This window comes from Girardinichthys multiradiatus, chromosome 3 (assembly GCF_021462225.1).
Source record: "Girardinichthys multiradiatus isolate DD_20200921_A chromosome 3, DD_fGirMul_XY1, whole genome shotgun sequence".
Classification (NCBI taxonomy): Eukaryota; Metazoa; Chordata; class Actinopteri; order Cyprinodontiformes; family Goodeidae; genus Girardinichthys; species Girardinichthys multiradiatus.
Window position 1 is genome coordinate 22,356,267 of NC_061796.1, and position 26,218 is coordinate 22,382,484.

General features: G+C 41.4%; 3 protein-coding genes across 7 annotated transcripts in view; 1 reads left to right on the forward strand and 2 right to left on the reverse strand.

Annotated features, from left to right (window-relative positions):
- Positions 1–1,127: 1,127 nt before the first annotated feature.
- Positions 1,128–16,650, reverse strand: LOC124865266 (transmembrane protein 42-like). 3 transcript variants are annotated; one of them, XM_047360228.1, is made up of 3 exons: positions 15,653–16,650; positions 2,101–2,247; positions 1,128–1,994 (listed from the first exon to the last, which is right to left on the reverse strand). In XM_047360228.1, exons 1-3 carry the CDS (start codon positions 15,737–15,739, stop codon positions 1,860–1,862), a joined length of 369 nt encoding a protein of 122 aa, XP_047216184.1. In that variant the 5' UTR covers positions 15,740–16,650; the 3' UTR covers positions 1,128–1,859. The 3 variants fall into 3 exon arrangements, with proteins under 3 accessions (XP_047216184.1, XP_047216183.1, XP_047216182.1); XM_047360227.1 differs by lacking the exon at positions 15,653–16,650 and adding an exon at positions 12,441–12,610; XM_047360226.1 differs by lacking the exon at positions 15,653–16,650 and adding an exon at positions 12,408–12,600.
- Positions 15,077–18,080, forward strand: kiaa1143 (KIAA1143 ortholog). Its single transcript, XM_047360225.1, has 3 exons — positions 15,077–15,289; positions 16,687–16,828; positions 16,917–18,080. Exons 1-3 carry the CDS (start codon positions 15,173–15,175, stop codon positions 17,132–17,134), a joined length of 477 nt encoding a protein of 158 aa, XP_047216181.1. The 5' UTR covers positions 15,077–15,172; the 3' UTR covers positions 17,135–18,080.
- A 1,209-nt stretch (positions 18,081–19,289) lies between these two features.
- The window catches only part of LOC124865264 (dolichyl-diphosphooligosaccharide--protein glycosyltransferase subunit STT3B-like), a 42,057-nt gene continuing 35,128 nt past the window's right edge, over positions 19,290–26,218 (reverse strand). The window contains exons 11-16 of one of the 3 annotated variants that reach the window (XM_047360221.1): positions 24,810–24,997; positions 24,352–24,523; positions 22,217–22,390; positions 21,993–22,106; positions 21,680–21,889; positions 19,290–20,661 (exon numbers count right to left, since the gene is read on the reverse strand). In XM_047360221.1, coding sequence (XP_047216177.1) covers positions 20,581–20,661; positions 21,680–21,889; positions 21,993–22,106; positions 22,217–22,390; positions 24,352–24,523; positions 24,810–24,997 — 939 coding nt within the window. In that variant the 3' untranslated portion in view covers positions 19,290–20,580. Of the gene's footprint in view, positions 20,662–21,679; positions 21,890–21,992; positions 22,107–22,216; positions 22,391–24,081; positions 24,155–24,298; positions 24,524–24,809; positions 24,998–26,218 lie in introns of those variants that run through there. The other 2 variants (XM_047360224.1, XM_047360223.1) reach the window with 2 other exon arrangements.

Here is a 26,218-nt window from a genome sequence, read left to right on the forward strand (position 1 = left end):
CCACAAGAACAGTTTTTTCCCATCTGCCGCCACCAGCCTTGTTAACAAAGCCCGGAAACCACCCTGACACTCCCCCCCCCCCCCCCCTTTTTTTTGCTGACAGGACACCTGTAACCTGTAACTATGCGTTACATTAACGCTCAACTTGGACTCCTGCTTTACTTGCACTGCCATACTTGCACAATGATCACCTGCACTGTTGTATTGCTCTTGCATCTTATACTGCTCTATATTTACTCTCACTCACTTAAAACTGTGCACATATATTTATACTATATTGTAGATATGTTTATACTGTTTAATTTGTATTGTATTGCACCGACTACGCCAAAACAAATTCCTTGTATGTCCAAAAACGTAATTGGCAATAAAGCTTTTCTGATTCTGATTCTGGCATAGGTATATTTTCACTTGTAATTCAATAATTGGCTTCCTACCCGTGTATCTAACTTCCTGTATGTCACATAAGCAGAGTAACTACAGCCTGTTTACAGCCTTTCCTTCGATATGTACATAACTTGGGAAAGAAGTATTTACTTATAGTGCTCCTTTTAACAACAAATGACAAGAGGACCTGAAGCTTTGCAGCTTAATGGAACTGAAGAGTTTAGTGACAATTGCGAACGTATAAACTGGACACTTTTCCTGTTCTTAATGTTTTATTGCTACTGTCTTATTTTCTGTTGTATTTTTTCAGTTAATTGTTTACGAATTATAAATGGTAAATGTTAAATGGCCTGCACTGGATAGGGCTTTATTAAGTCAGAGGACTCCAAAGCGCTTTACTCTAAAATCAGTCATCTACCCATTCATACATTGTCAGTGGTAGGCTACATTGTAGCCCTGGGGAAGACTGACCGAAGTGGGGTTGCCATACAATCGGCACCACTAGGCCCTCTGACCACAGCCAGCAGGCAAGGCTTGAAGTGTCATGTCCAAGAACACAACAAAGGAGCGAGGATTCGAACTGGCAACCCACCAGTTAAAGGATGAACCTCTACCAAACCCCTACCACCATAGTTTAACATATTGTATGTATAGTTAAAATAGGTATTTTTTTAAAATGAAACCTTGTTTCTCAATAAGATTTACCCGAATAAAGGTGAAAGAAAAAAAGACAGACCTCATTTAGCGTAGATGAGAACCAGTTTATCAATTCCATTACTATATCATTTAATAGGTAAATCAGTCTCATATATTCCACCTGAACTTAAACCCTCTAATTATGAATCTGATGTGAATTACTTTTTCTTTCCCATTGATTGAACTATTACACATTGAAAAAGAACCAGGATTGAATCTGTTTCTTATGCCTAGGGCAAGATGTTCTAATCTCTAATGGAAACTGCTTTAAACTGCTAAAAGAAAAATCTCCAGGGGCTGCTACGTGAATCAAAGTATAAATGTATTATTCAAAGCAATCTTTATTTACAGGAATGTACTGATGAAAGACGTAAGCAACAAACCACACTAACAAATTTGAGACAAGAAGAAACACCTCATCTAATTTTGCTGATCAGGATTTAAAGGGTAATTTATTAGCTGAATTAATGAACCTTTGGCATCTTATCAGTCAGCCAATTCAGGCTCAATTTTTGGGGCTGTCTAGAGTCACTGGAACCAGTGAGTCTCGATGAAAACAGGTATTCTAAAAAACATCAAACTGATTCTAGATGTGAAAACATTTTATGTTTAAACCAAGTATCAACCAGGTTGAGCCTGTGAAACATTTACTCATTTAGATATATTTTCAACATGAAAATGCTTACTTGGCTGCCCTGCTTTGTAAACAATATGCTCAATTTAAAGTGCAATGACAAGTTCAACCAATGCTTCAAGCAAAGCCTCTCCTTCGTCCATCATTTGTCCTTTTTTTCAGCCTTTGTGTGAGGTGTTGCAGAATGGAGCACCAGCAGCCCACACAGAGTGAGAGAGATGCCGATCCACCAGAGGCCACTGTGGGTCTCACCAAAGATGAGCCTCCCAAGGATCGCCTGGACACACCAACGAGGACATGCTCATTACGAATGCAACAGGACTGTGGAGGTGTTTTTATAGAAACGTTGTGCTTGTTCATTTGACATTATAGTTGGTGCTTACAGAGGAGATGAAGTTGGAGGCAGTGGTTGTGACAGTGGCCCTTGCTGAAGAAGAGCAGTGACGAAGAGCCTTGGAGAACATAGTCCACATTACAGTGTTACAGGTGAGCAGCAGGAGTCCACACAGCAGCCGAAGGGGGACATGGAGCTGAAAAGAGACCGCCTGTTTTATAGCTTCAGACATGTTTGAATGATTAGCTTGGTACATACAGCATTATTAGCTTACAGCGGAATTTCCTTTACTTCATTCATCTGGTGACCGTATCATAACCTAATACCACGACATCCAGTTCACAGCTCTGCATTTAAAAACTGAATGATGGGCTTTTACAACTGCTTTAGGAATGTGACTAGCTTTTACTATCTGAAACAAACAAAACTGGGTAAGGTCCAGCTTGAAAACTAGAGTACTTAGGTTGAACATGGACTGAATTAGTCCAACATAAAGAACACGGTTTGTTCTTCTAAACATTTGGCACATGTGAATATTGAAAAAAAAGGAGAATTTTCAAACTTTTCTTTTATTTTTGTCAATTTGAGTGAAATGTTATAAACTGAGGACAGATTTACTTTTTAATCAGGTTTACTTTATAAAAGTAAAAAAAAAGTAAACTTTTTTTTTTTTTTTTTGCCTTAGTTCGGGTTCATCTTAAGAATGAACAATACTTAAAATCAAACCTGGACTGTTTCATTCTCCCTTGATTCTAGTTCACATTTATTTATAGTCAGAGTCAGATTAAAGGATTTGCAGATTATTCTTATTATTCATAGGATGTCTTTTTCATCTTACTCTTAGACATCCACAGCTCCTCTTCATTAGTTCATTAGTTTGTGTTTGTAAATATTGATGCAGTGAATTTCTTTCAGTTATTCAATTTAATATTTATTAAATGGAACTTATTTTTGTTAATTTTGATGATTATGGTTTACAGCTAATTATAACCTGAAATCCAGTTTCTCTGAAAATAAGACCAACAAAAAGAATTTGTGATACGGAAATGTCTCCTGAAGTGTATTTATTTACTAGCCAGGGCTCCTTTTGTAAAAATGATTACCTCAATGGAGGGAATCAGCATGTGGGTCTCATGAGGTGTTAGGTTAACCCAGACTTCTTATAACATTCATCTTCCTCCGGTATCTTTTTCTTTGAGTTCCTTTCTGTGTTGTTTTTGTCAGCTTGTTATGTATGATTTTTTTTTGTTTGGTGCAGTTTTCTTTCACGTTGTACTTTTTGCAAGTGAACTATGTCTTGTAAACAAGGCCACGCGGATCATTGCTCTTATTGGACAGAAATAACGGGGGCGGGACGAAGCACAGACCGGAAAATGGAGGAAAACAACTGTGGACGTTCTGCAAGCAGTCCCTGTGCTCTCATAGTTGTGTCGTTATTACAGCTGCAATATCACTGTGAGGGTCAAGAGCTTGAAGTTGGATATTCGAGCTCCGCGGATTCAGCGGCGTCAGCTTCCTATATGGGCCGGCACGGGCAGGTTGATTTCGGGCAACTTCTCTCTGCCGTCTCGCTCCTCCTACACACGGTGGTTTCCTTCAATAAATGTCCGAACCAAACATATCCTTTTTTAAATTTTAAAATTCATTATTTTTCTTCAATAGCTTCCAGGTCATGTGACCTACTGACACAAAATCAATCATAAATCATCCAAATAGACTGGAAGAAGGAGGCACACTCATTGTTTTCTGATTTAAATGCATTTCCTATCTTTCATCACAAATCATGGGTTTTTTTTTCCAATAGTTTGTAGGTCATGTGACCCAGTGGTACAGAACTACTCTTAAATAATTCTATTAGACTGAATAAATGAGACACATTTCTCTTTATCTGATTTAATTGTATTTTCTATTTTTTGTCAATAGCTTTGAGGTAACATGCCTTTCACAAAACTAATGTTAAATCATTCTACTAAACATGACAGATGAGACACACTCTAAAAGCAATCTAACAGATCTACAGTATTATTTCCAACATAATTTACATAATTTCTTTCTAACATTACTGGACAAACTTCACACTTTGCAACTTACTTGCATGATGGACATTTTTCCATCCTTTCTTTGCATTGTCATTTTCTGTCCTGTTTGTGTTGAGGTACTAGACATGGAGCCATCTATCAATCACACTGGATCTGTTATTATCGAAGATGCTGATGGCTGTGGGCAGGAAGGATCTCCTGTAGCGGTCTGTCTTACAGCAGATCTGAAGAAGCCTCTGACTGAAGACACTCTGTTGTTGTAGGACAGTCTCATGAAGAGGATGCTCAGGGTTCTCCATAATGTTCTTCATTTTATGAAGAATCCGTCTTTCCACAATACTCTCCAGAGGTTCCAGAGGAGTCCTCAGAACAGAGCCAGCTTTCTTTATCAGCTTGTTGAGCTTTTTTAAGTCCCTGGCTCTGATGCTGCTTCCCCAGCAGATGATGGTAGAAGAGATCACACTCTCCACAACAGACTTATAGAAGATATGCAGCATCTTGCTGCAAACACTGAAGGTCCTAAGCTTCCTCAAGAAGTACAGTCTGCTCTGTCCCTTCTTGTAGATGGCTTCACAGTTGCATCCCCACTCTAGTCTGTTGTCCAGGTGAACACCGAGGTATTTATACTCCTCCACCACCTCCACTTCAACTCCACAGCGATAAGCAAACTGAAGGGGGTCCTGATGGTTTACTGTTTGCTGACTCAGGTGGGCCAACAGGAGTCTCTCTAGGACCTTCATGATGTGGGATGTCAGGGCAACAGGTCTATAGTCATTGAGGACTGATGGGTGAGTTTTCTTTGGTACCGGAACAAGACAGGAGGTCTTCCACAACACCAGAACCTTCTTCTGGGCCAGGCTAAGATTGAAGAGGTACTGCAGAATCCCACAGAGCTGCTCTGCACAGCTCTTCAGGACTCTAGGACTGACATGATCTGGACCTGCAGCCTTATTCTGATTCAGTCTCTCTAGTTGTCTCTTCACTTGACTTCTTGAGACACACAGGTGGAAGGGGGAAGCAGAGGGAGCATCAGCATCTTCTGATATGGTTGAAGGCAAACATGTAGAAGCAGAAGGGTCCATGGCTGATGTGGAAGATAAAACATTTGAGGTGTTACTGGACAGCTGTGGGTCAAAGAGGAGGGGATGTCTGTTTGGCTGTGAGCAGGAGAGGAGGATGCGAAGCTTGTTTCTGAACTGAACCTATTGAAGAATGTGTTCAGTTCATTGGTTCTGTCCAGACATCCATCTGTCCAATCTTAGTTCTGCTTGAAGCCTGTGATCTTTTTCATCCTTGACCACACATCTCTGATGTTGTTCTTCTTGTACACCTCCTTGCTGTGTCTTATCCTGACTTTAAGTTGCTTCTGTAAACTCCTCAATAATTCCCTGTCTTCCTCTCCGAAGGCTCTTTTTTTCTTGTTAAACAGGTACTTCAGGTCTTTGGTGATCCAGGGTTTATATCAAACTATATTCATGTTTTAGAAAGGACAAGTCTTTTTGTGGACAATCCATAAGATTTGTTTGAGACATTATTACATCCTCAAACTGAAAGAAACATATCGACAAAACATTTGCAGCTGTAAAGAACCCAATGGTTCTATTAGTGTTGACTGTGGGAGCTAAACACACTTTTCAGGTTTTTATCGTTGAACTTTGTTTTGGTCATCACATAAAACCCCACTAAAATGCATTGTAATTTGTGGTTTCACAGCATTGAAGCAGATAAACATGTAATAAGTATGAATAGTTTTTTTCAGTGCAAGTTGTGTTGCTTAATAAGGAGAAAATATACTGCTCAAATAAATAAAGGGAACACTAAAATAACACATCCTAGATCTGAATGAATGAAATATTCTCATTGAATACTTTGTTCTGTACAAGGTTGAATGTGCTGACAACAAAATTACACAAAAATCATCAATGGAAATCAAATTTATTAACCAATGGAGGACTGGATTTGGAGTCACACACAAAATTAAAGTGGAAGAACACACTACAGGCTGATCCAACTTTGATGTAATGTCCTTTAAACAAGTCAAAATGAGGCTCAGTATTGTGTGACCTCCACGTGTCTGTACAGGTCCTTCTCAAAATATTAGCATATTGTGATAAAGTTCATTATTTTCCATAATGTCATGAGGAAAATTTAACATTCATATATTTTAGATTCATTGCACACTAACTGAAATATTTCAGGTCTTTTATTGTCTTAATACGGATGATTTTGGCATACAGCTCATGAAAACCCAAAATTCCTATCTCACAAAATTAGCATATTTCATCCGACCAATAAAAGAAAAGTGTTTTTAATACAAAAAACGTCAACCTTCAAATAATCATGTACAGTTATGCACTCAATACTTGGTTGGGAATCCTTTTGCAGAAATGACTGCTTCAATGCGGCGTGGCATGGAGGCAATCAGCCTGTGGCACTGCTGAGGTCTTATGGAGGCCCAGGATGCTTCGATAGCGGCCTTTAGCTCATCCAGAGTGTTGGGTCTTGAGTCTCTCAATGTTCTCTTCACAATATCCCACAGATTCTCTATGGGGTTCAGGTCAGGAGAGTTGGCAGGCCAATTGAGCACAGTGATACCATGGTCAGTAAACCATTTACCAGTGGTTTTGGCACTGTGAGCAGGTGCCAGGTCGTGCTGAAAAATGAAATCTTCATCTCCATAAAGCTTTTCAGCAGATGGAAGCATGAAGTGCTCCAAAATCTCCTGATAGCTAGCTGCATTGACCCTGCCCTTGATAAAACACAGTGGACCAACACCAGCAGCTGACACGGCACCCCAGACCATCACTGACTGTGGGTACTTGACACTGGACTTCTGGCATTTTGGCATTTCCTTCTCCCCAGTCTTCCTCCAGACTCTGGCACCTTGATTTCCGAATGACATGCAGAATTTGCTTTCATCCGAAAAAAGTACTTTGGACCACTGAGCAACAGTCCAGTGCTGCTTCTCTGTAGCCCAGGTCAGGCGCTTCTGCCGCTGTTTCTGGTTCAAACGTGGCTTGACCTGGGGAATGCAGCACCTGTAGCCCATTTCCTGCACACGCCTGTGCACGGTGGCTCTGGATGTTTCTACTCCAGACTCAGTCCACTGCTTCCGCAGGTCCCCCAAGGTCTGGAATCGGCCCTTCTCCACAATTTTCCTCAGGGTCCGGTCACCTCTTCTCGTTGTGCAGCGTTTTCTGCCACACTTTTTCCTTCCCACAGACTTCCCACTGAGGTGCCTTGATACAGCACTCTGGGAACAGTCTATTCATTCAGAAATTTCTTTCCGTGTCTTACCCTCTTGCTTGAGGGTGTCAATAGTGGCCTTCTGGACAGCAGTCAGGTCGGCAGTCTTACCCATGATTGGGGTTTTGAGTGATGAACCAGGCTGGGAGTTTTAAAGGCCTCAGGAATCTTTTGCAGGTGTTTAGAGTTAACTTGTTGATTCAGATGATTAGGTTCATAGCTCGTTTAGAGACCCTTTTAATGATATGCTAATTTTGTGAGATATGAATTTTGGGTTTTCATGAGCTGTATGCCAAAATCATCTGTATTAAGACAATAAAAGACCTGAAATATTTCAGTTAGTGTGCAATGAATCTAAAATATATGAATGTTAAATTTTCATCATGACATTATGGAAAATAATGAACTTTATCACAATATGCTAATATTTTGAGAAGGACCTGTATGACCTCCCTACAACGCCTGGACATGCTCCTGATGAGACGGTGGATGGTCTCCTGAGGGATCTCCTCCCAGACCTGGACTAAAGCATCCTCCAACTCCTGGACAGTCTGTGGTGCAACGTGACGTTGGTGGATGGAGCGAGACCTGATGTCCCAGATGTGCTCAATCGGATTCAGGTCTGGGGAACGGGCGAGCCAGTCCATAGCTTCAATGTCTTCATCTTGCAGGAACTGCTGACACACTCCAGCCACATGAGGTCTAGCATTGTCCTGCATTAGGAGGAACCCAGGACCAACCACACCAGCATATGGTCTCACAAGCGGTCTGAGGATCTCATTTCGGTACCTAATGGCAGTCAGGCTACCTCTGGTGAGCACATGGAGGGCCATGCGGCCCTCCAAAGAAATGTCACCCCATACCATTACTGACCCACTGCCAAACTGGTCATGCTGAAGGATGTTGCAGGCAGCAGATCGTTCTCCACGGTGTCTCCAGACTCTGTCACGTCTGTCACATGTGCTCAGTGTGAACCTGCTTTCATCTGTGAAGAGCACAGGGCGCCAGTGGCGAATTTGCCAATCCTGGTGTTCTCTGGCCAATGCCAAGCGTCCTGCACGGTGATGGGCTGTGAGCACAACCCCCATTTGTGGACGTCGGGCCCTCATATCATCCTCATGAAGTCGGTTTCTAACCGTTTGTGCAGACACATGCACATTTGTGGCCAGCTGGAGGTCATTTTGCAGGGCTCTGGCAGTGCTCCTCCTGTTCCTCCTTGCACAAAGGCGGAGGTAGCGGTCCTGCTGCTGGGTTGTTGCCCTCCTACGGCCTCCTCCACGTCTCCTGGTGTACTGGCCTGTCTCCTGGTAGCGCCTCCAGGCTCTGGACACTACGCTGACAGACACAGCAAACCTTGCCACAGCTCGCATTGATGTGCCATCCTGGATGAGCTGCACTACCTGAGCCACTTGTGTGGGTTGTAGAGTCCGTCTCATGCTACCACGAGTGTGAAAGCACCACCAACATTCAAAAGTGACCAAAACAACAGCCAGAAAGCATAGGTACTGAGAAGTGGTCTGTGGTCCCCACCTGCAGAACCACTCCTTTATTGAGTGTGTCTTGATAATCGCCAAAGATTTCCCCCTGTTGTCTTTTTCATTTGCACAACAGCTGTGAAACTGATTGTCAATCAGTGTTGCTTCCTAAGTGGACAGTTTGATTTCACAGAAGTTTGATTTATTTGGAGTTATATTATGTTGTTTAAGTGTTCCCTTTATTTTTTTGAGCAGTGTATATTGAAATATGAGGTTGTACAGCATCACTTGTGGAACAACCTATGGAGTATGAATACTTCTACCTGTGTTTTAAGAATGACAACTAGACTAAAACGTGTGGTGAAACATTCTTAAAATATGTTTTCAAAAAACTTAAGAGGTTTCCACATTTTAAAGATGTGTCACCACAATTAACAGCCTCCATCATTAGTAAATGGGAGAAGTTTGAAACCACCAGGACTCTTCCTAGAACTGGACGGTTATCTAAACTGAACTATCGGAGGAGAAGAGCCTTAGTCAGGGAGGTGACCAAGAACCCCATGATCACTCTGTCAGAGGCCCAGTGTTCCTCTGTGGAGAGAGGAGAACCTTCCAGAAGGACAACCATCTCTGCAGCAACTCACTGATCAGGCCTGTATGGTAGAGTAGCCAAATGAAAGCTACTCCTTAATAAAAGGCACATGGCAGCCTGTCTGGAGTTTGCCAAAAGGCACCTGAAGGACTCTCGGACCATGAGAAACAGAATTCTCTGGTCTGATTACAAAAAGATTCGTCACGTTTGGAGGAGACCAGGCACCACTTATCACAGGCCAATACCATCCCTACAGTAAAGCATGGTGGTGGCAGCATCATTCTATTGTGATTACAAAAAGTCTTAAAAAAGAAGTGTCTCATCTATTCTGTCTAGTAGAATGATTTCACATTAGTTTTGTATCATTGGGTCATGTGACCTAAACTATTGAAAAAATCATCATTTGTGATGAAAGAAATGTATAAAAAATAGAAAATGCTTTAAAATCAGATATAAGAGTGTGCCTCATCTATCCAGTCTAGTAGAACAATTTCAGACAGATTTTGTGTCCGTGGGTCACAAGCCCTGGAAGCTACTGAAGAAAAATGCTAATTTGTTACCCAAATAAATTCCTAAAAATACAGAAAATACTTAAAATGGAAAAAAAAAATAGTGTGCCTCATCTATCCAGACTAGTAGAACAATTTCAGATAGATTTTGTGTCAGTGGGTCACATGACCTGAAAGCTATTGAAGAAAAATGCACATTTTTGTCTAAAAAAAATCCTAAAAAATGTAAAAAGACTTAAATGGAATAAAAATGAGTGTGCCTCATTTATGTGTTTGGTTTTCTTTCAGTTGGTCACAAGACAAGGAATTTATTTATTTTTATTTCTCAAGAGTGTTTGGTTCGGAAATGGTCCCTAAGGGAACCACCGCGCGTCGGAAGAGGGAGCAACAGAGAGCAGCTAGCCGAAATCGGAGTGCCTGAATCGGATCAACCAGAAGGAGACGCTGTGCTCTGCGCCGGGCTAAAACACGCAGACAGCAGCGTAGGTTCAAGGTTTCAGTGTAGCGTTTCAGTGTAGCGTTCACTGCTACAGTGGCTTGTGTTCAAAGAGATGCATGTTTTCTGATCGAGGATGGTTTGTATTCACACCAGAAGCAAACCGCACCAGAGTTCATTTGAAAGCGGACCGAGACCTACTTTTTGAGGTGGTCTCGGTCCGGTTGTTTGGTCGGCATTTGACTAGGCTTGCGTGTATTCGCACCTGCACAAAAGGTCCGAACTAACAGGGCAACGAAAACGCGGAACAAAAGTGTCCGGCGTGAACACGGCAGGACTTTGGTGTTTTACCACCGCCGCCCGCTGGACTGGAGGTGTAGTGCAGTTATTTTCACAACTTCCGTCATACATCATTATGCTGATTTAAACAAATGTTCTATATGGAGAGCCGTGTCATTCAAAATTAAATAAATACTGCTATTGATAAATTATTAATAAATATTCCCATTAAATAAAACAAAAGAATTATGTTAAAAGAAAATTTTATCTTATTTTATTTAATTCATTTCAAGATTTATTTAATTTACTTAAAGATTTAATTATTTATTTATTTCATAATGCAGTTTTATTTTGTGACACTTATTTTGTAAAGCTACTTTACATATTTCAGTGACTTTTACTTTTTAACCCCGTTTTTCATTTTAAGCTCTTTTTTTATTTCATGTTCTTATATTAAAATGAGGGGGCGGAGTTTTATCTTTGGGGCGGCGCTGGGACAGCAGGGCCGAGCTCAATTCGTGGCAGAAGATATGCCGCTGCCTGCCAGAACACAGCATGCAGGAGGGAGCCAGGGGATTCTGCGAGGATGCCAGAAGGTGCCAGACCGGCCGTAAAAGCCTACTATGGCGGTTGCCGCTGTTTTTGTGGCAGCTGTTTGTGCAATAAGTCTTCATCATCCTTTCAGCACGTCATACACACACATGGTGCTATTTATTTCCCATCTCAAGTAAATACAGACACCTTATGTTATGGGTCTAACGCTGTTTATTAAATAAAAACCAATAAAGACATCATCATTTAAAAGTAACAACCTATAACAATAATGACATCCCGTTTGCTGATAATCAGCATTGGCCGGTCTGGCACCAGGGGAGCCAGGGGCTTCCTGGCGGAAACCCCTGGCTCCTGCAGCTCCGGCATGCTGTCTTCTGCCGGCCTCATCCACAAATTGAGCTCGGTCCTGTTGTCGCAGCGCCACAGAGCAGATAAAACTCCGTCCCCTCATTTGAATATAAGAACATGAAATTAAAAGAGCTTAAAATGAAAAACGGGGTTAAAAAGTAAATAAGTAAATTAAATAAATCTTGAAATAATTTAAATAAAATAAGATGAAAATTTATTTTAACATAATTATTTTGTTTTATTTCATGGGGATATTTATTCATTTCATGGAACATTTATTAATAATTTATCAATAGCAATATTTATTTATTTAATTTTGAACAAAACGGCTCTCCATAGTTCCAAAGCCTTTCAAAGCAGCGGAAACACAAAGCACCAAAATGACCCAGAATTATATCTCTTGCTAATATACACCATTTCTCACCACACTTTTCCCGTCCAGTCATTTCTTCATTTATATACTTGAATGCAGCACTCCGAACAGCCAGCTTCTTCAGCAATCACCTTTTGTGACTTATCCTCTTTGGTTGTCTGCCATAACATCGTGTTAACATCAATTAAAATCCTATTTTTATTGGTGTGTGAAACTTAAAATGTTCACAAAAATTGAATTTTGCATCTTCATAAGCTGTAAGCCACATTAATAAAAATTTGAAGAAAAAAGTTTCACTATTTGAACAGAACTGAAACAAAGAAACTTGATGATCTTCCAATTTTACTGGAATAAAACTGTAGATAAAAAGTTTAACAAATCTAAGTATGAGAATCTGATGCCAATTCAGCGTCATGTTATAGTTCTTTAGCAAGTGGAACAACTGGTTGTGCTCAACTAAAAAACACGGAAAGAAAACAGTTTTAAGTTTTAAAACGCTGTTACCCAATCACACCCTGTGGTTCCGCCGAGCCTCACCGTCCAGCCGCTCAACCCAGACTCACACATCTCCCTCAGGTAGTCTGCACCCAGGGTCAGCTTGGCAGACAGGGAGCCAGCGGCAGCCAGGAAGCCCGCTGACAGCGCGTACACAGAGCTGGAATCCATCTTTGAAATGAAAGCGAAACATGGCGCACCGGCCGGTTTCACAATAAAAGCATGCCTACATCCAGGCTGACTTAGAGGACAATTCAGGCTCCTCCAGATGTCAACACGTGATATTGTAAATAATCGCCCAATTCGTTTAGTCGACTTAATCGACTTTATTAAAAAGTCATAGTAATGTCAGCAGACCACTTATATAATAATTAGGGCTAAAACCCGATGGGGTCTCTGCGGACATCCACGTGTAAAACCGAATTGTGTGACTGACTGGATGTCCATCAACAGGGACGATAATAACCTTATTTGCGCCAAAGCAGACCCAGTGGAGGGACCGAGACAGGCAAAGCTAAGATTATACCCGCGTCTCTGTTTTGGATCTCATTCAACGTTGAGGAGCTTTACCCATGGCTGGAATACTCTGTGTCATCTGATGTGGCGTTTTGCTTTGCCTATAGACATTTTTTTCTCGCAAAATTAGACACAATGTTGAAAAGAGCTTCCCTCTACATGGTTTTCAAACTGGAGACCAGAGAAATTGGCCCAGCACGATGCAAGCACTTCTCACAGATCAACCATGGAAGGATGGTGTGCGTTTAAGGAGACACTAAAAAGTGGATCTCGGATTTTGACACAACTTGATACTGGACATAATATGATTGTACAAGAAAACAGGCAGTAGTGGAATCACTGAGGTTTACTGCTTGTCAATCTATTGGACAAAGACGATACAGAGAGGATGAACATCCAACCTACAGATGTCCTTGCCTTGAACTACTAAATCTGCTGGGAACGTTTAACAGTGCTGTATTAAAAAATAAAAATAAATAAAATAAAAATAAAAAATTCAAAATGATATTCAAAATGAGTTGACCATGGCCAGCATTTTGAGGGAGAAAGTGAGCAATTAGGTTAAGCGGGAAGACCACTTTGCTTACATGGTTGATGAAACCAAGGATGTGAGCAAAAAAGAGCAGATATCTATTGTTCTGTGTTTCTTAAACAATGAATAAAATTCATCAATCCCTACTCCTGTCAGTTAAACAGGCATTTGCTAAGGGTGACATAGACACAAATGCATGCAGTGCACAGTGCTATGAAGGGGCATCTGTGATGTCTGGCTGCAACAACGGTGTCCAGGAAACTTTTTTGTCAAGAAGTCCCACAAGCTCTTTACATCCATAGCTATGCTCACAGACTAAACTTAATTTTAGCTGACTGTGTTCATAATTTAAAACCAGTTGGAGAATGTTTTGCAACTGTGCAGATGCTGTACAACTTCTTTTCTGGTTCAGTGATTCACAAGGTGTTTATGGAAAAGCAGCAAAAATTTGAGCCCACCAACCAGTGGAACTGAAAAGATTATCAGTTACCAGATGGTCCTGCCAATATTTTACACTATGGGCAATAAAAACAACTCTACCTGCCACCTTATCACTGCAATCAGGCAAATTGTCATAGAGCTACTGAAGCAAAATTACTGACTGAAATGATTGATGAACAATTTGTTCCACATATCTTTATATTTGAGAGCATGTTTTGCCTCACAAAGACGTTATTGGATCATGTACAAGCCACAGATTTAGATCTGGCATCTGCAATTGACTTGGTGTTTGCTGTTGTTGAATCCCTCAAAGACAAACGCAATGCTGAAACGTGGACTAAAATCTGGGAGCGTGCCATTGAGATGTGTGAGACAGTTGACATTACCATGCAACGTCCACCAGTGAGGAGAAAAGTACAGACCTGCCACCCGAAGGAGTTTCTGGTGAACAGCCAAACAAGATTAAGAAACCCACTGAAAACTTTAGACGACTATCGGAACCACTGCTTTTGCCCAGTAATCAACAGATTAATCAATGAACTGAACAGGCGTTTCTCTTCTGAAAGTTGCCACATTCTGAAAGGAGCAGCAGCTGTTAAACAAAACACATTCATAAACCATGATGCCTGTGACACTGTCTGTAACAACAGCTACTTGTAAGAGGAGCTTTTCTTGCTTAAAGCATTGAAAAACGTTCCTCAGAAACAGAGGTGGAGACACCCAAACCAGCGATCTGGGTATACTGGCAATCAGCTCAAGAAGGACCAAAGAACTGGATGTAGATGCTGTCATTGATCACAACCAATCACAACAAGTAGATTGTTCTGTTGTAACTGGTCAGTACATATTTGTTTTTAAATGGTTTAAATTACGCTACTGATTGTTGGCCTGATTTTATGTAAATTGTGTGGTATTTTGCCAGTGTTTGTGAAAGAAATGAGGAAGACAGGAGTGAAGAGTGCTCTGTGAATTAAGGAATAGAGCAAAGAGTGAAGTGAATGGAACAGAAGATTGAGGACATTGTTGTAAGTCAATATCTACCTGTACACTGGGTTTTGAAGGTCATTTAAGAATGTTTTTTTTTTTTCCTAAACACCCATTGGTTCCTCTTTCTTGAAGGATTTTATTTTGAAAGGATTTCATTTTCCGCCTTTCGGCTTTCCCACTTTGAGGCCGATTCTTGCACCAATCACAGGAGCTCTTGTTGTCACGTTAATGTTTTGGTGCATTAGCCTGGCAGCTCGTTTCGCCCCTTAGCTGCTACGTCGGTGCTGTGGATCATTTCATGATGAATAAAGGGAAAGCCAGCGGCGTGTCGTGGGTCAAACCGGCGGAGCCGTCCTTCCTGAAGAAGTTCAAGACTGATGTGGGATACAAAGAAGGGCCAAATGTTGACACCAAGGTGAGGTTCTGTAAAAGTGGGTTTCACCATGAAAGCTAACAGTCACCAAGCAGCCAGCTTCAGTTTGGGATCTTGTTCCATCTCGGTGTTCAGTACCGGCCACCGAACCAATGGGAACAATATCGAATCAGAAACAAATAAAACAAAGTGGGACATTTATCTGACTATTATGGCTTTGTAAAACAGATGGAAAAGACGTTGCAATTAACGCCATTTTTTTTTTTTTTTTCCATTAAGCAGAGAGGAAATTGTGGGATGTTTAGGGGAAAAAAAATATGTAATTAATGAGATTTTTCATTTGTTAAACCAAAATATGCGCAAGTGTAACGAGTCTGTAGTTGGAGATAGAGGAAGCTGTCAGACCTTAACGAGCTGTGGAAACAGCTGATTGTCAGGAAAATAGCGCCGGATTTCCTTCAGGAAGTCAATAAACAGCGTGTCCCAAAACATGATGCTTGGTGCCAGTCAGCAGAGTCTAGAATGGAGAGCACGGAAGACATTAGAGCAGAATGTCCTGAAAATAGAAGATGGAAAACAAAAGAAAAGAGGCATCAATGTTTCTCAATGTACTAGAAGGTATCAGCTAAAGCCAAACTGACGCCTGAAGAGAAGCAGCGATGGACGGTGGTGGATTGGTTCAATTATGCTGATCATTTAGGGCTGCATGTCAGGTAGATGAGCACATTTATTCTTCCATTAAACCAGAGGAGGTTTGGTGGTGAAGACATGTTCTCGTCTTCTTGGTAATAATGCATCTTCCCATCAAGTAAAGAACATTTTACCAGAGTAAAACAACTGACTGAACATCATCCTAGAGCAGCGATTTTGCCAGCGGTTCTAAGGTATCAGTTAACCATGAAATATACACTCACCAGCAACCCGGTGTCAACAGAACTGCTTTAATTCTTCATCGCAACAAGGTGTCGGAAACATTCCTCAAAGATTTCAGTCTGGGTCCACTGAGCATCACGGTTTTCTGCAGAACTATCAGCTGCATCTCCACAATGTTCTACCTTATCCCAAAGGAGCACTACTCAGTTGAGATCTGCTGAGTGTGGAGGTCACTGGAGAACAGGGAACTCATTATGCTCAAGAAACCCGTTTAGGTTTGAGCTTTAGGACATTGAGGATTATCCTGCTGAAAGTAGCCATTATAAGAAGGTTGCACTGTGGTCATAACAGGATGGAGATGGCCAGCAACAATACGAATGTAGGCTGTGGAGCACCACCAGCTTCCATGTTATTTATCCCAAAATCTGATCTATATCATGTACAACCAAACTTTTAGTGGACCTCAGCGTGTCTATGAAAACCATTTCACATCAGCTGTCCCTGACTACACAGTGAAGACCTTCTATGCCATGCTCTTCTAACGACCCATATCTATGTTCTCTCAGCGTCAGCTGATGCCCACGCTGGAGGATGACAGTGACAGCGACCGGGAAGATGAACTACCTCAAGTTGTTGTCTTAAAAACTGGAGATCTGAGCGCAGATGAGGTGAAGAAGCTCAAGGATGAAATGCAAGCTGAAGAGAAAGGTCAGGATGCCCTTTCTGTTACAGGACATAACCACAGACCTGCTGAAAGCTACCTGGGTTTATTTATTTATCTTTATCCTGTTCACAGGCAAAGAAGCTCCTCCTGAGGGCAAAATTCTCTTCAAGAAACCAGCCAAGCGCTCATCCTCAGACAAGTTTCAGGGTATCACTGCGAGCTCCAGCAAGAAGAAGAAGAATGACAGTGGAGAGCAGGGAGAAGAAGACGAGGACAGAAAATCAGGGAAAAGAGTAAAAAATAACAGTCTGCTGTCATTCGGAGCCGAGGAAGAGGAAGAGAATGACTGAATGTCAGACTGTTAGGTTGGTAAAGGTTGAAGGATGCATATAAACAAATTTTATGGAGTTAAATGTTGTCATGTTCTTGGATGTTTCTAGTGAGTCATCGCACATCTCATACCAGAGTTGAAATTCTCCCATCTGTGTTCATTGGGTAGAAACCAGCAGAGAGTGAGTTTGCTGCGGCATCAGCATTGACTCATGAATCTAAGAAAAATATCTGCAGTACCAGGGTCTGTGTAGATGATCACACCTGCGCATTCTACCCTCAGTAAACCAAATTTACAACCACCGTTTTCTCTGCATTCAGTTCTGTCCAGAAGACTCTTCTACGTTGCATTCAAGAAGCCTTTCTGTGACTCTTAATAACCTTGAGCCTTTCAGGGTTTCCAAAACTCTCAATTTGTTTAACTTTTTGACTTTAAGATGAATGGAGAAGAAAAAAAACTCATTGGCAGGTGTCCTGATATTAGCTGAGGTGAAACTGGACAAGTCGAGGACAACAAAAGGCGCTGGTCTAAGAACTATTTTAGAGGCATGTTTTAGAAGAAACCCAACAAAGACCTGACACAGGACCTTAAGAGACTGACCATTCTTAAAATGATCAGTCTACTGTCATGGTTCTCAAATTTTGGTATAAATGTTAACATCAGTACTCGAGGTCCCAACTGAGTCTGATCAGCACCAATGATAAAGGAAAACTGGCTCCTTAAAAAGAGTTATGAAGAAATAAAGGCCTATTCAAAAACGTTTGCATAGCCCTGTCTGTAGGCCACCATAGAAGATCTCCAGCAGCGTTGGAGTATATGGTCAGGTACCCAAAAAATCTATACCAGAGTTCAGAGGTACGCAGCCTTAATAACTTTAGCCAAAAAAAAAAACCCAAAACATTTAGACCTCAGCTGGTTTTGTTTTTAATGTAATTTATAAAAAATAAAGTGGTTTTCTTCCCCAACATCTGTGTATGGCTGTGATGGCGCAAATAATTAGTTTTGTTCACCCATTTTTTTTAACGGGCACAACCTGCATCCTTTTTCCTTTAACATTTCATTCAGGAACATGTTTTAATTTTTCTTCCTTCTAAAACCTAAAAGTAGACCACATGTTCAGTAGGAGCAAAGACCCCATTAGAGGTGGCCAACCCCTGTCATACTTCAATATGACAGAGAAAATGTCATTTAATACATACAATATAAAGAAAATGCTCATTGTTTTATCACTAAAGTAGTTACAAGTCTCTAAAGATGTTTTCCATTATTTGATCCAATCTGATTAATATTACGGGTCATTGCATGTGCAATGTGCAAACACATGACCTAAACATGTTAGTGGGCAGGAAGTTCCTACAAACAGCTAGTCAGGTTTTTTTTTTTGTCTTTCGGGAGTGAAAATGAAACATATTTCTGTAAAGTGATCGCTAATTTAATATGGGGGGGGATTTTTTTTCTAAAAACTGGTTTTGAAGAGGTTAAAACTGTATTCAATTTATTATTCATGTTAGAACTAAAGCTAATGGCATTCTTCTGTCGACATTTCTTTAGCAGTAAATAACACTGAAAACAATCAGAATCAATGTGGAAAGTACTTTTTGAACCCAACCCCCCAGAAATTTGCAAAACAAACCTTTGCATTTCTAAATAAAGTTTATTGGTTCATTTTTCTGTGGCAGTCATAAAAAACGTTAAGTGTCCCAGGGATCCTCGAGCTGCTCGTTTCCTCCAGCCGAGTCAGTCAGCCTCGGTTTTCTCTCCTTTTCATGCACCTTCTAAGAGGTATTTGACAGAAGCAGCGTTTCTGTCCACCGGGGTTAGCTGCACCACTCCAATGAGCTCCATGTGCAGCACTGTGACAGATGTTTAGTTTCATTGCAGTCATGTGTGGAACATCGTTTTCCTCCTTAAAGGTCATCTTCCCATATGAAACCTCTGGTTGACGTACATTTTTCCATTCAGTCAGATTCTGAATGTATTCTGGCTTCTACAAGGAGCTGCACCAGTTCATGTAGATACAATGCATTCTGGTCAATGCAGTGTGTTTAGTGTTGGTTTAGATGTCTTTGTGAAAATGTAACATTTCTTTTTATTGACATAAATTTTTTTTTTTTAAATCAGACAGTATTCTGGTTGTACATGTGTGGTTGGGAGGGAGGCATTAAAGAAAACGATTTATTTCAACCTCTTTATTCAAAAAGGCATGTTTAATTCCCACACCTGCATCCAGATCATTACAATTGATGGAAGAACTTTTCTCTTTGAAAATGAAACCCAGATAAAAAGCTTGCATTTTGAGGACGGGACGCTACTCTTGCTTTAGTCTCTGCAGCGTTCGGCATCCATAATAAATACACCAGACAGTGCAGCTCAGAAACATCCTACAACGTTTTATCAGTATTCTGTTAAGGCCTATGCTGTTCTGTCCAGCTGGACTTGTATGTGTTCTGGCAAAACCTCACAGCAGATTTAAAGTCAGCTCCCACAAGATGAACGTGTTTTACAGCAATTTACAGGAACTGAATCCAGGAAGTGACCTTGAAGGGAAGTTTGTGTGGAACTCTGTGACTTGGGCCGACTAAAAGGACAGTAATGTTTCTGAGGCTGTGGAAGCACAAACTTGTATGACCGGTCTGAACCGGAGGCAGACAGACCCACTGTTTAGTGGAACTTTCTTTAGATGCTGGATCCGCTGAAGACGGGGCGTGAGGACCACCAGCTGTTCATTGATGCTTCTGTGGACGCTTCAAACTACTTTTAGATGATTTCTCTGACACTCATCTGCATGAACTATCAGCAACCAAGTACCAGTTAAGGAGCTCAACACTGAAATAGCTGTGGTTTCTGAATGATTCTGCCTTTCCCATCTCTGATCTGTTTCCTGGGTAAACCACTGAGCTAAAGCCAACGGGAATCTCCTGGAACTGATCCTGTGGTATGCTTTGGTTTAGAATTGAATTTGAAGAGTAAAGCAGTTTAATGTTAGAATCAAGACCTCCAAAGAGGCAGTAAATGGTTGAAGATCAGACAGACTGTGGGGATTTAGGTGAAATAAGGTCAGATAAAGCAACCTCAGGCTGAGAGACCTGTGATCAGATGGGTGATGAGTTCCTGAAAGTAGAACAGTAAATGTTTTGCTCTAGTGTCCCAGTATAGATACATAAGGAAAAGTCAAAGGTCATAGTTTCGTTTCTATGTGTGTGTTGTAGGGGGGTCTGACACCTCACGATTTCCATCTCTCCCATTTCTCCTCCCATCCACCTCTCTGGTTGGCTCATGGATCAGTCGAGCATCATCCCTGGAAAGTTCAGTTTCCAGCCTGAACCTTCAGGACTGTGATGGTCTGGAGAACCTCGTTCATTGTGATTTGCTGCATCTTTACTCCTGCTGTGTGTTTCTGCTGAAAGTTCTGAGTGTAAAATTTTATTTCCTGCTCACAGTCTGCATCTGTTTGTGGTGAACTTCTTATAAAGACTTCTTGGTCACTTTCTTGCCCTTCTTCAAGGACAGCTTGTTCTTGATGAACCCCCGCTTCCTCTTGGCTGTCTGAAGATAGGAAGACATGACAAATTGAGATTGGAATGTATTGTATCAGTTTCACTTGCTATGTTCTTTCACATTTTATTACGCTGCAACCACAAATGTACAGCATTTTAGCGGGAGATTATGTGTCGGAGTTGGACGGATGATTTGTAGTTTCTGAAGTAGCGAAGCATTTATATCTAGCCCTCCTGCGTCAGTTCTCTGTAGAAGTAGAATTGTGTTCAGATCACCAGCGGTCCAACTACACTAACCAGATCAATCACTGTTTCTGGTAGAAACCATATCACCACATGGTAAATAATTTACCAGTAGGTTTAGTAGAGTCATAGAAAACCAACATTCATGTCTGAGTCTGTGCAACTGATTAATTGATTGAAAGAGGCGTGTTCAACATCATTACAGTTTAATTCCTCAGTTCATTCATTATATGAAGAAACACGTGTCCATCAGGTGGACCTCATTGAAGGATGACTCCAGCACATGTTCATGCATTTCTCTCTGAAAACCTTACAAAAATGGGTCGTTCCAGGCGTTGTTCCGAAGACCAGCGTACTTTGATTAGGACATTGACTGCAGACGGGAAAACGTATAAAGAAGTGCAGAAAATAATTGGCTGCTCAGCTAAAAGGATCTACATTACTTTAAAATGGAAAGCAAAACTAGAGAGACGTGGAAGGAAATGAAAGATTACCACTGGAATGGATCAAAGAATAGCCAGAATGACAAAGACTCATCCAATGATTGGCTGCAGGGTGATTAAAGAAGGTCTTAAGGTAATGATGAGTACCGCAACAATTAGAAAACACCTGAGTGAAGCCCCCCAAAGTCCCATGGTTAAACAAAAAAAAGACATGCTGAAGAGGATCCAGTTTGCCAGAGAACACATCAACTGGGATCTTTTGGCTGCTTGTTCGACTAATGGTCATCTTGTCAAGCCCACCAGTCTACATGTATTGACATGTAACCTTTAACCTAACTTGCTTAAAACATACTGAGTGGCTGGGATGGATCATCAGCTCACCTTTTTCGAGGTGTACTTCTGCCTTAGGATGTCAGTGCTCCGCAGCTTGGCCTCCACACGGTCCCTGTTCTCCAGCTTTTTCACCTTGTATATCCTGACCAACCAGTGCTCTGAAGTGAAGGCTTCCTCTAGGTGCTTCAGCTTTATGTCCTTGTTGCCGATCTCAGCATTCCGAGTCCGGTCAAAGCCAGGAGGTGTTCGGAAATCCAACTTTTAGCAGACATGGGAAAACAAATTGTTTTCTGATTTCATGTCATTTGTTATGGTTGAAAAACACTGAAGTATTATGGAGGATCTTCTGGATAAAAAGTACCTGCATTTCTCCAAAGCGGTAGTAGGACATCTTGTACATAAGGCAGTTAAGCAAGGTGGGGGAGCCGGCTTTGTCCACTCTGAATTCTCCCTGAGGGGTAAAGTAGTCACTTTCCTGCATTAATAGGGGAGACGAAGAGACCAAAGATCAAGAAAACGATCCATGATGCTAAAGCTCATGATACCAGAGGCTCTGGGGGGGGTTGGTTGGTTGGTTCAGCTTACCCTGATGTCCTTAGGGTGTTCCCCCTCTGCAATGCGCACCATCCAGAGGAACTTATTGATGTCGTCCCCAGAGTAGCCGATCACCCCACCGAAGATGATCAGGACATAGTCAACGTCCAGAGACCTCATGATGTCATAGGCTGCAGTCTCATTGGAGGACATTGCTTTGCCGACCTGGATGAGCACAATCAGGCTCAGATGTAAAGTTCATTCAGCTGAAGGATGGGCAGTACAAAACCTTTCGGCCATGTTGTGTGGTTGGTGGCGGAAGAATCAACACAAAGTCTATTGCATCAAGTGTCATAAGACTGCACCACAAACTTAGGACATGGATATAAAAGCAATATAGTTTCACATGTTCATAAAATACTAAAATATTCTGATTCTTTTTTAACAGGTTAACAGGTGACACACATTTAATACTGAATCTCACTGAGGTACTTCGGACCCAATATGGCAAACATATTGCTGCACAAACGTCAACCTCTAGCTGGTAAAACACTGAACTCATATGAACATCGTTCTCTTTATTTTAATGCAGTAATCTGATATATTTCATCTATTTTATGGTTTTATTCAGTTCATACAAAAGTGCTCTCTCATTTTGTTTTATATTATTTGCTTTATGATAAAAAGTATTATAAAGCCATCCATCACTGACTGGAAACTCCATACTAGACTCCACTCTCCAAAATCTCCACTATTCCTTCAGAGTCTGGGACCATGATTTCCAAATGAAACGAACAATTTACTTTCATCTGAAAACAGGACTTTGGACATCTGGGCAACAGTCCAGTTCTTCTTCTCCTTAGTCCAGTTTAGAGGCTTCTGACGTCTCTGGTTCAGCAGTGGCTTGACACGAGGAATGCAACATTTCTAGCCGATGTGTCGGATTCATCTGTGCATAAAGGCTCTTCAGGCGCTGACTTCATCCTCAGTCGACTCCTCTGAAGGTCCCCCGAATTCTTGAATGGATTTTATTTGGCTATCTTCTCGAGACTGCAATTCTCCCTGTTGCTGGTGCACTTTTTCCTTCCAATCAACTTTCCATGAATATGCTTGGACACAGTCCTCTGAACAATCAGCTTCTTTAGCAATGAGCTTTTATGGCTTACCCTCCTTGTGGAGGGTGTTAAAACAGTCTTCTGACCATCTCTCCAGTCAGCAGTCATGACTGTAGCCTACTGACCCAGACTGAGACCATTTAGAGACTCAGGAAGCCCTTGCAAGCCGATTAGAGTAAGACACCACGAGTTCCAATTATTTTTTCTGTATACAATATTGCAATTTTCTGACACTGATTTTCGAGTTTTCATTCTCTGTATGCCATAGTCATCAAAATGACAAGAAAAAGCTTGAAATATTTCCTTGTGTGTGTGTAATGAATCTAAATAATACCGTTACCCCCACAGCACAATTGCCTAAGAGTGGTGGCCTAGTGGTTAGAGCAGGAGGTTTGTGTTCCAGAGGGGACACAAGGGGCCGGGTTTGTATCCCACAGATTGCCACTCTGGGTCCCTGAGCAAGACCCTTAGCCCCAGAATGCTCCCCGGGCGCCGCACAATGGCAGCCCACTGCTCCCTATAAGGGATGGGTTAAATGCAGAGGGTCTAATTTCCCCTCGGGGATCAATAAAGTATCAATATAATATATATTAAATTTGGCCTATTTGACTTAAGCAGTTACCCTATGAGTCTACTGATATTTTTTTAATTGCTTGAGTGACTGATAAGAAAGTGGATCAGCAGCAAGCACTCTGGGTCTGGGATGGTAGGAGGCTGTATTGCCCCAGCTCACTTCCACCTGTCAGAACCACATCTTTTCCAAGGGACACTCAGACATTTCCAAACAAGACACGGGAAACCTCCATTCTGCATTTATTACAGAGGTATTACTGAACACGGTGTTGTAAGGCTGAGCAGCAGGAATGAATCAACCCTGCTAACGGGACAAAAAGTATGATTAATACAAACTGCTAAATAATATCAGTTCTATTAAATTTAGGAATCTTGTTTGTTGTACTTCTAGTATTTTAATAAAGTTAACATGTGGGAGATTTGCTGCACTATTTAATATTTGCACCTTGAACAAAACTGTGTGGAAGATGCAGTGAAGGCTGCAGAAGAGGCTCTCACCAGAGCTATGTGGCTGTTGTTCCATGTGTTGTTGTCCACCAGAGTGGTCCTGTTAGCCATGCCTGCTATCTGGTAGCCATAGTCCCACCATGACATCACTCTGGCATGCTCGTCTGTGTTCTGCCTCAGCCAGTAATACGCCTCCCTGAAGTCGTCCAGGATGTTACGGGACCTGATGCGGACAGTTATTCTTTGTTGTAAACATGCACGTTCTCTTCATTTTTGTCAGCAGGTGGTAATTTATTGACATTCTTATAGTTGTCGTAAACCCCCCACACCAGGGTTGTGTCCCTGGTCCAACACGCCTCCTCAGCATACTCAAGTTCTACAAAGTTCTACTACTGAACTACTTATTTGATTTAGGTGTGTTGAGGCAGAATCACATCTAACCGTTTAGGAGACCAGGAATCAAGGACTGGAGTTTAAAACCCCTGCCCTACTCTGTTTGAACAGCTCACCCATCATGGTTGTAAGATGCCAGCACCACACTGGGGCTGGAGTAGGCATTGCTGGTGACCCAAGTGCAGTGGACGGCGAACATCATGAGCAGCATCAGCATCAGCATTGTGACTATGGACTTAATGTTGGGTCCCAGGCCCTCTTCTGGCTTCTCCTGCTCCGACACGTGTTTTCTCACCTTCCCAGCCTGCAGGGGGAGCAGTTGCTACAGGTTAGTGAAGCACCGATACACCTGCAGCAGAAATGAGCTTGTAGTCTATCAGGTAACAGGTAAGTAACCAATGAGAGCGCTCTAAAATAGACAACTTAAGGTTTTATCGTGTCAGAGTTTCTCAAAGGAGCTTCGCCTCATGCTGGATCAGGCATCATTAAATGCATTGGGTTTTATTGTACGTTGCAGACAGCACCTCTGCAGTTCAAAATATCAGAATCAGCTTTATTCTGCAAGTTTGTGCACTTAAACAAGGAATTTGGCTTCAGTTCCACTTTGCTCTCAATAACGACTCTTTGTGTTTGTTTTTCAGAAAAAGAAAAAGGTAAATAAACATTTTTGGAAATGTTTAAATTATAATTCTTTTGCATATATGCAAAATGTCCTGACCCTAGACCTGTACAAGACCTGGATGGAGGGAAGTCAGGTCAGCCCTGATGACCCTCTCTGTGCATAAAGGCTCTTGAGGCGCTGACCTCATCCTCCGTCGACTCCTCATGAGGCTCCCCCAAATTCTTCAATGGATTTTGTTTGGCAATCTTCTCAAGACTGTGATTCTCCCCGTTGCTGGTGCACTTTTTCCTATCAATCAACTTTCCTTGAATATGCTAGGAAGCAATACTAATTGTTCAGTGTAGTCTAGACCTGTCTGTTCTGAGGATGTGCCAAACACACTGATGGATGAGCACAGGACAGACTGAATAACGTCAGTGTAGGAGATGAGCAGCTCCTGTATTGTATAAGCACTGTAAGAAAATCTATTCATACATCATGGGTGCAAATGATGTTGAATCTGGGAACTGATTTAGATTCCAACCAAAAGCTTAAAGGCTACTTTGATGTTTTAGGGAATCTAAACTGCATTTGACCAGTTCCAGAACCTGATTTAAGCTGAACTGGAATAATCTACACTGCAGATATTGTATAATTAGTTTGAGAATGTGGACTTCCTACACAAAGTAAACCTTTTGAGCCAAAATCCTCATAATAATACATTTTAAGTGCATCTGATCATTTATATGACATTACTGATGTCCTTCATTTGTGGCTTTCTTTATATTTACCATTAGCTGATCAGGTAACCTTAACCTGGTGCCGCAAACTCAACAGCTAAAAAAGAAAAATATTAACTCCATAAAACAGTAAAATTTCTGCTTTCATAGTCTTTAATAATTTAAAGAAACCCTTGGTGTGCTT

Excerpts from the sequence above, each read along its gene's own strand:
- LOC124865266 (XM_047360226.1), bottom strand. The coding sequence starts at position 12,569 with ATGGATTCCAGCTCTGTGTACGCGCTGTCAGCGGGCTTCCTGGCTGCC. Across the intron at positions 2,248-12,407 it reads GAACCACAGGGTGTGATTGG|CTCCATGTCCCCCTTCGGCT; the intron begins GTAACAGCGTTT and ends GTCTCTTTTCAG. Across the intron at positions 1,995-2,100 it reads CCTCCAACTTCATCTCCTCT|GCGATCCTTGGGAGGCTCAT; the intron begins GTAAGCACCAAC and ends TGGTGTGTCCAG.
- kiaa1143 (XM_047360225.1), top strand. The coding sequence starts at position 15,173 with ATGATGAATAAAGGGAAAGCCAGCGGCGTGTCGTGGGTCAAACCGGCG. Across the intron at positions 15,290-16,686 it reads GGCCAAATGTTGACACCAAG|CGTCAGCTGATGCCCACGCT; the intron begins GTGAGGTTCTGT and ends ATGTTCTCTCAG. Across the intron at positions 16,829-16,916 it reads AATGCAAGCTGAAGAGAAAG|GCAAAGAAGCTCCTCCTGAG; the intron begins GTCAGGATGCCC and ends TCCTGTTCACAG.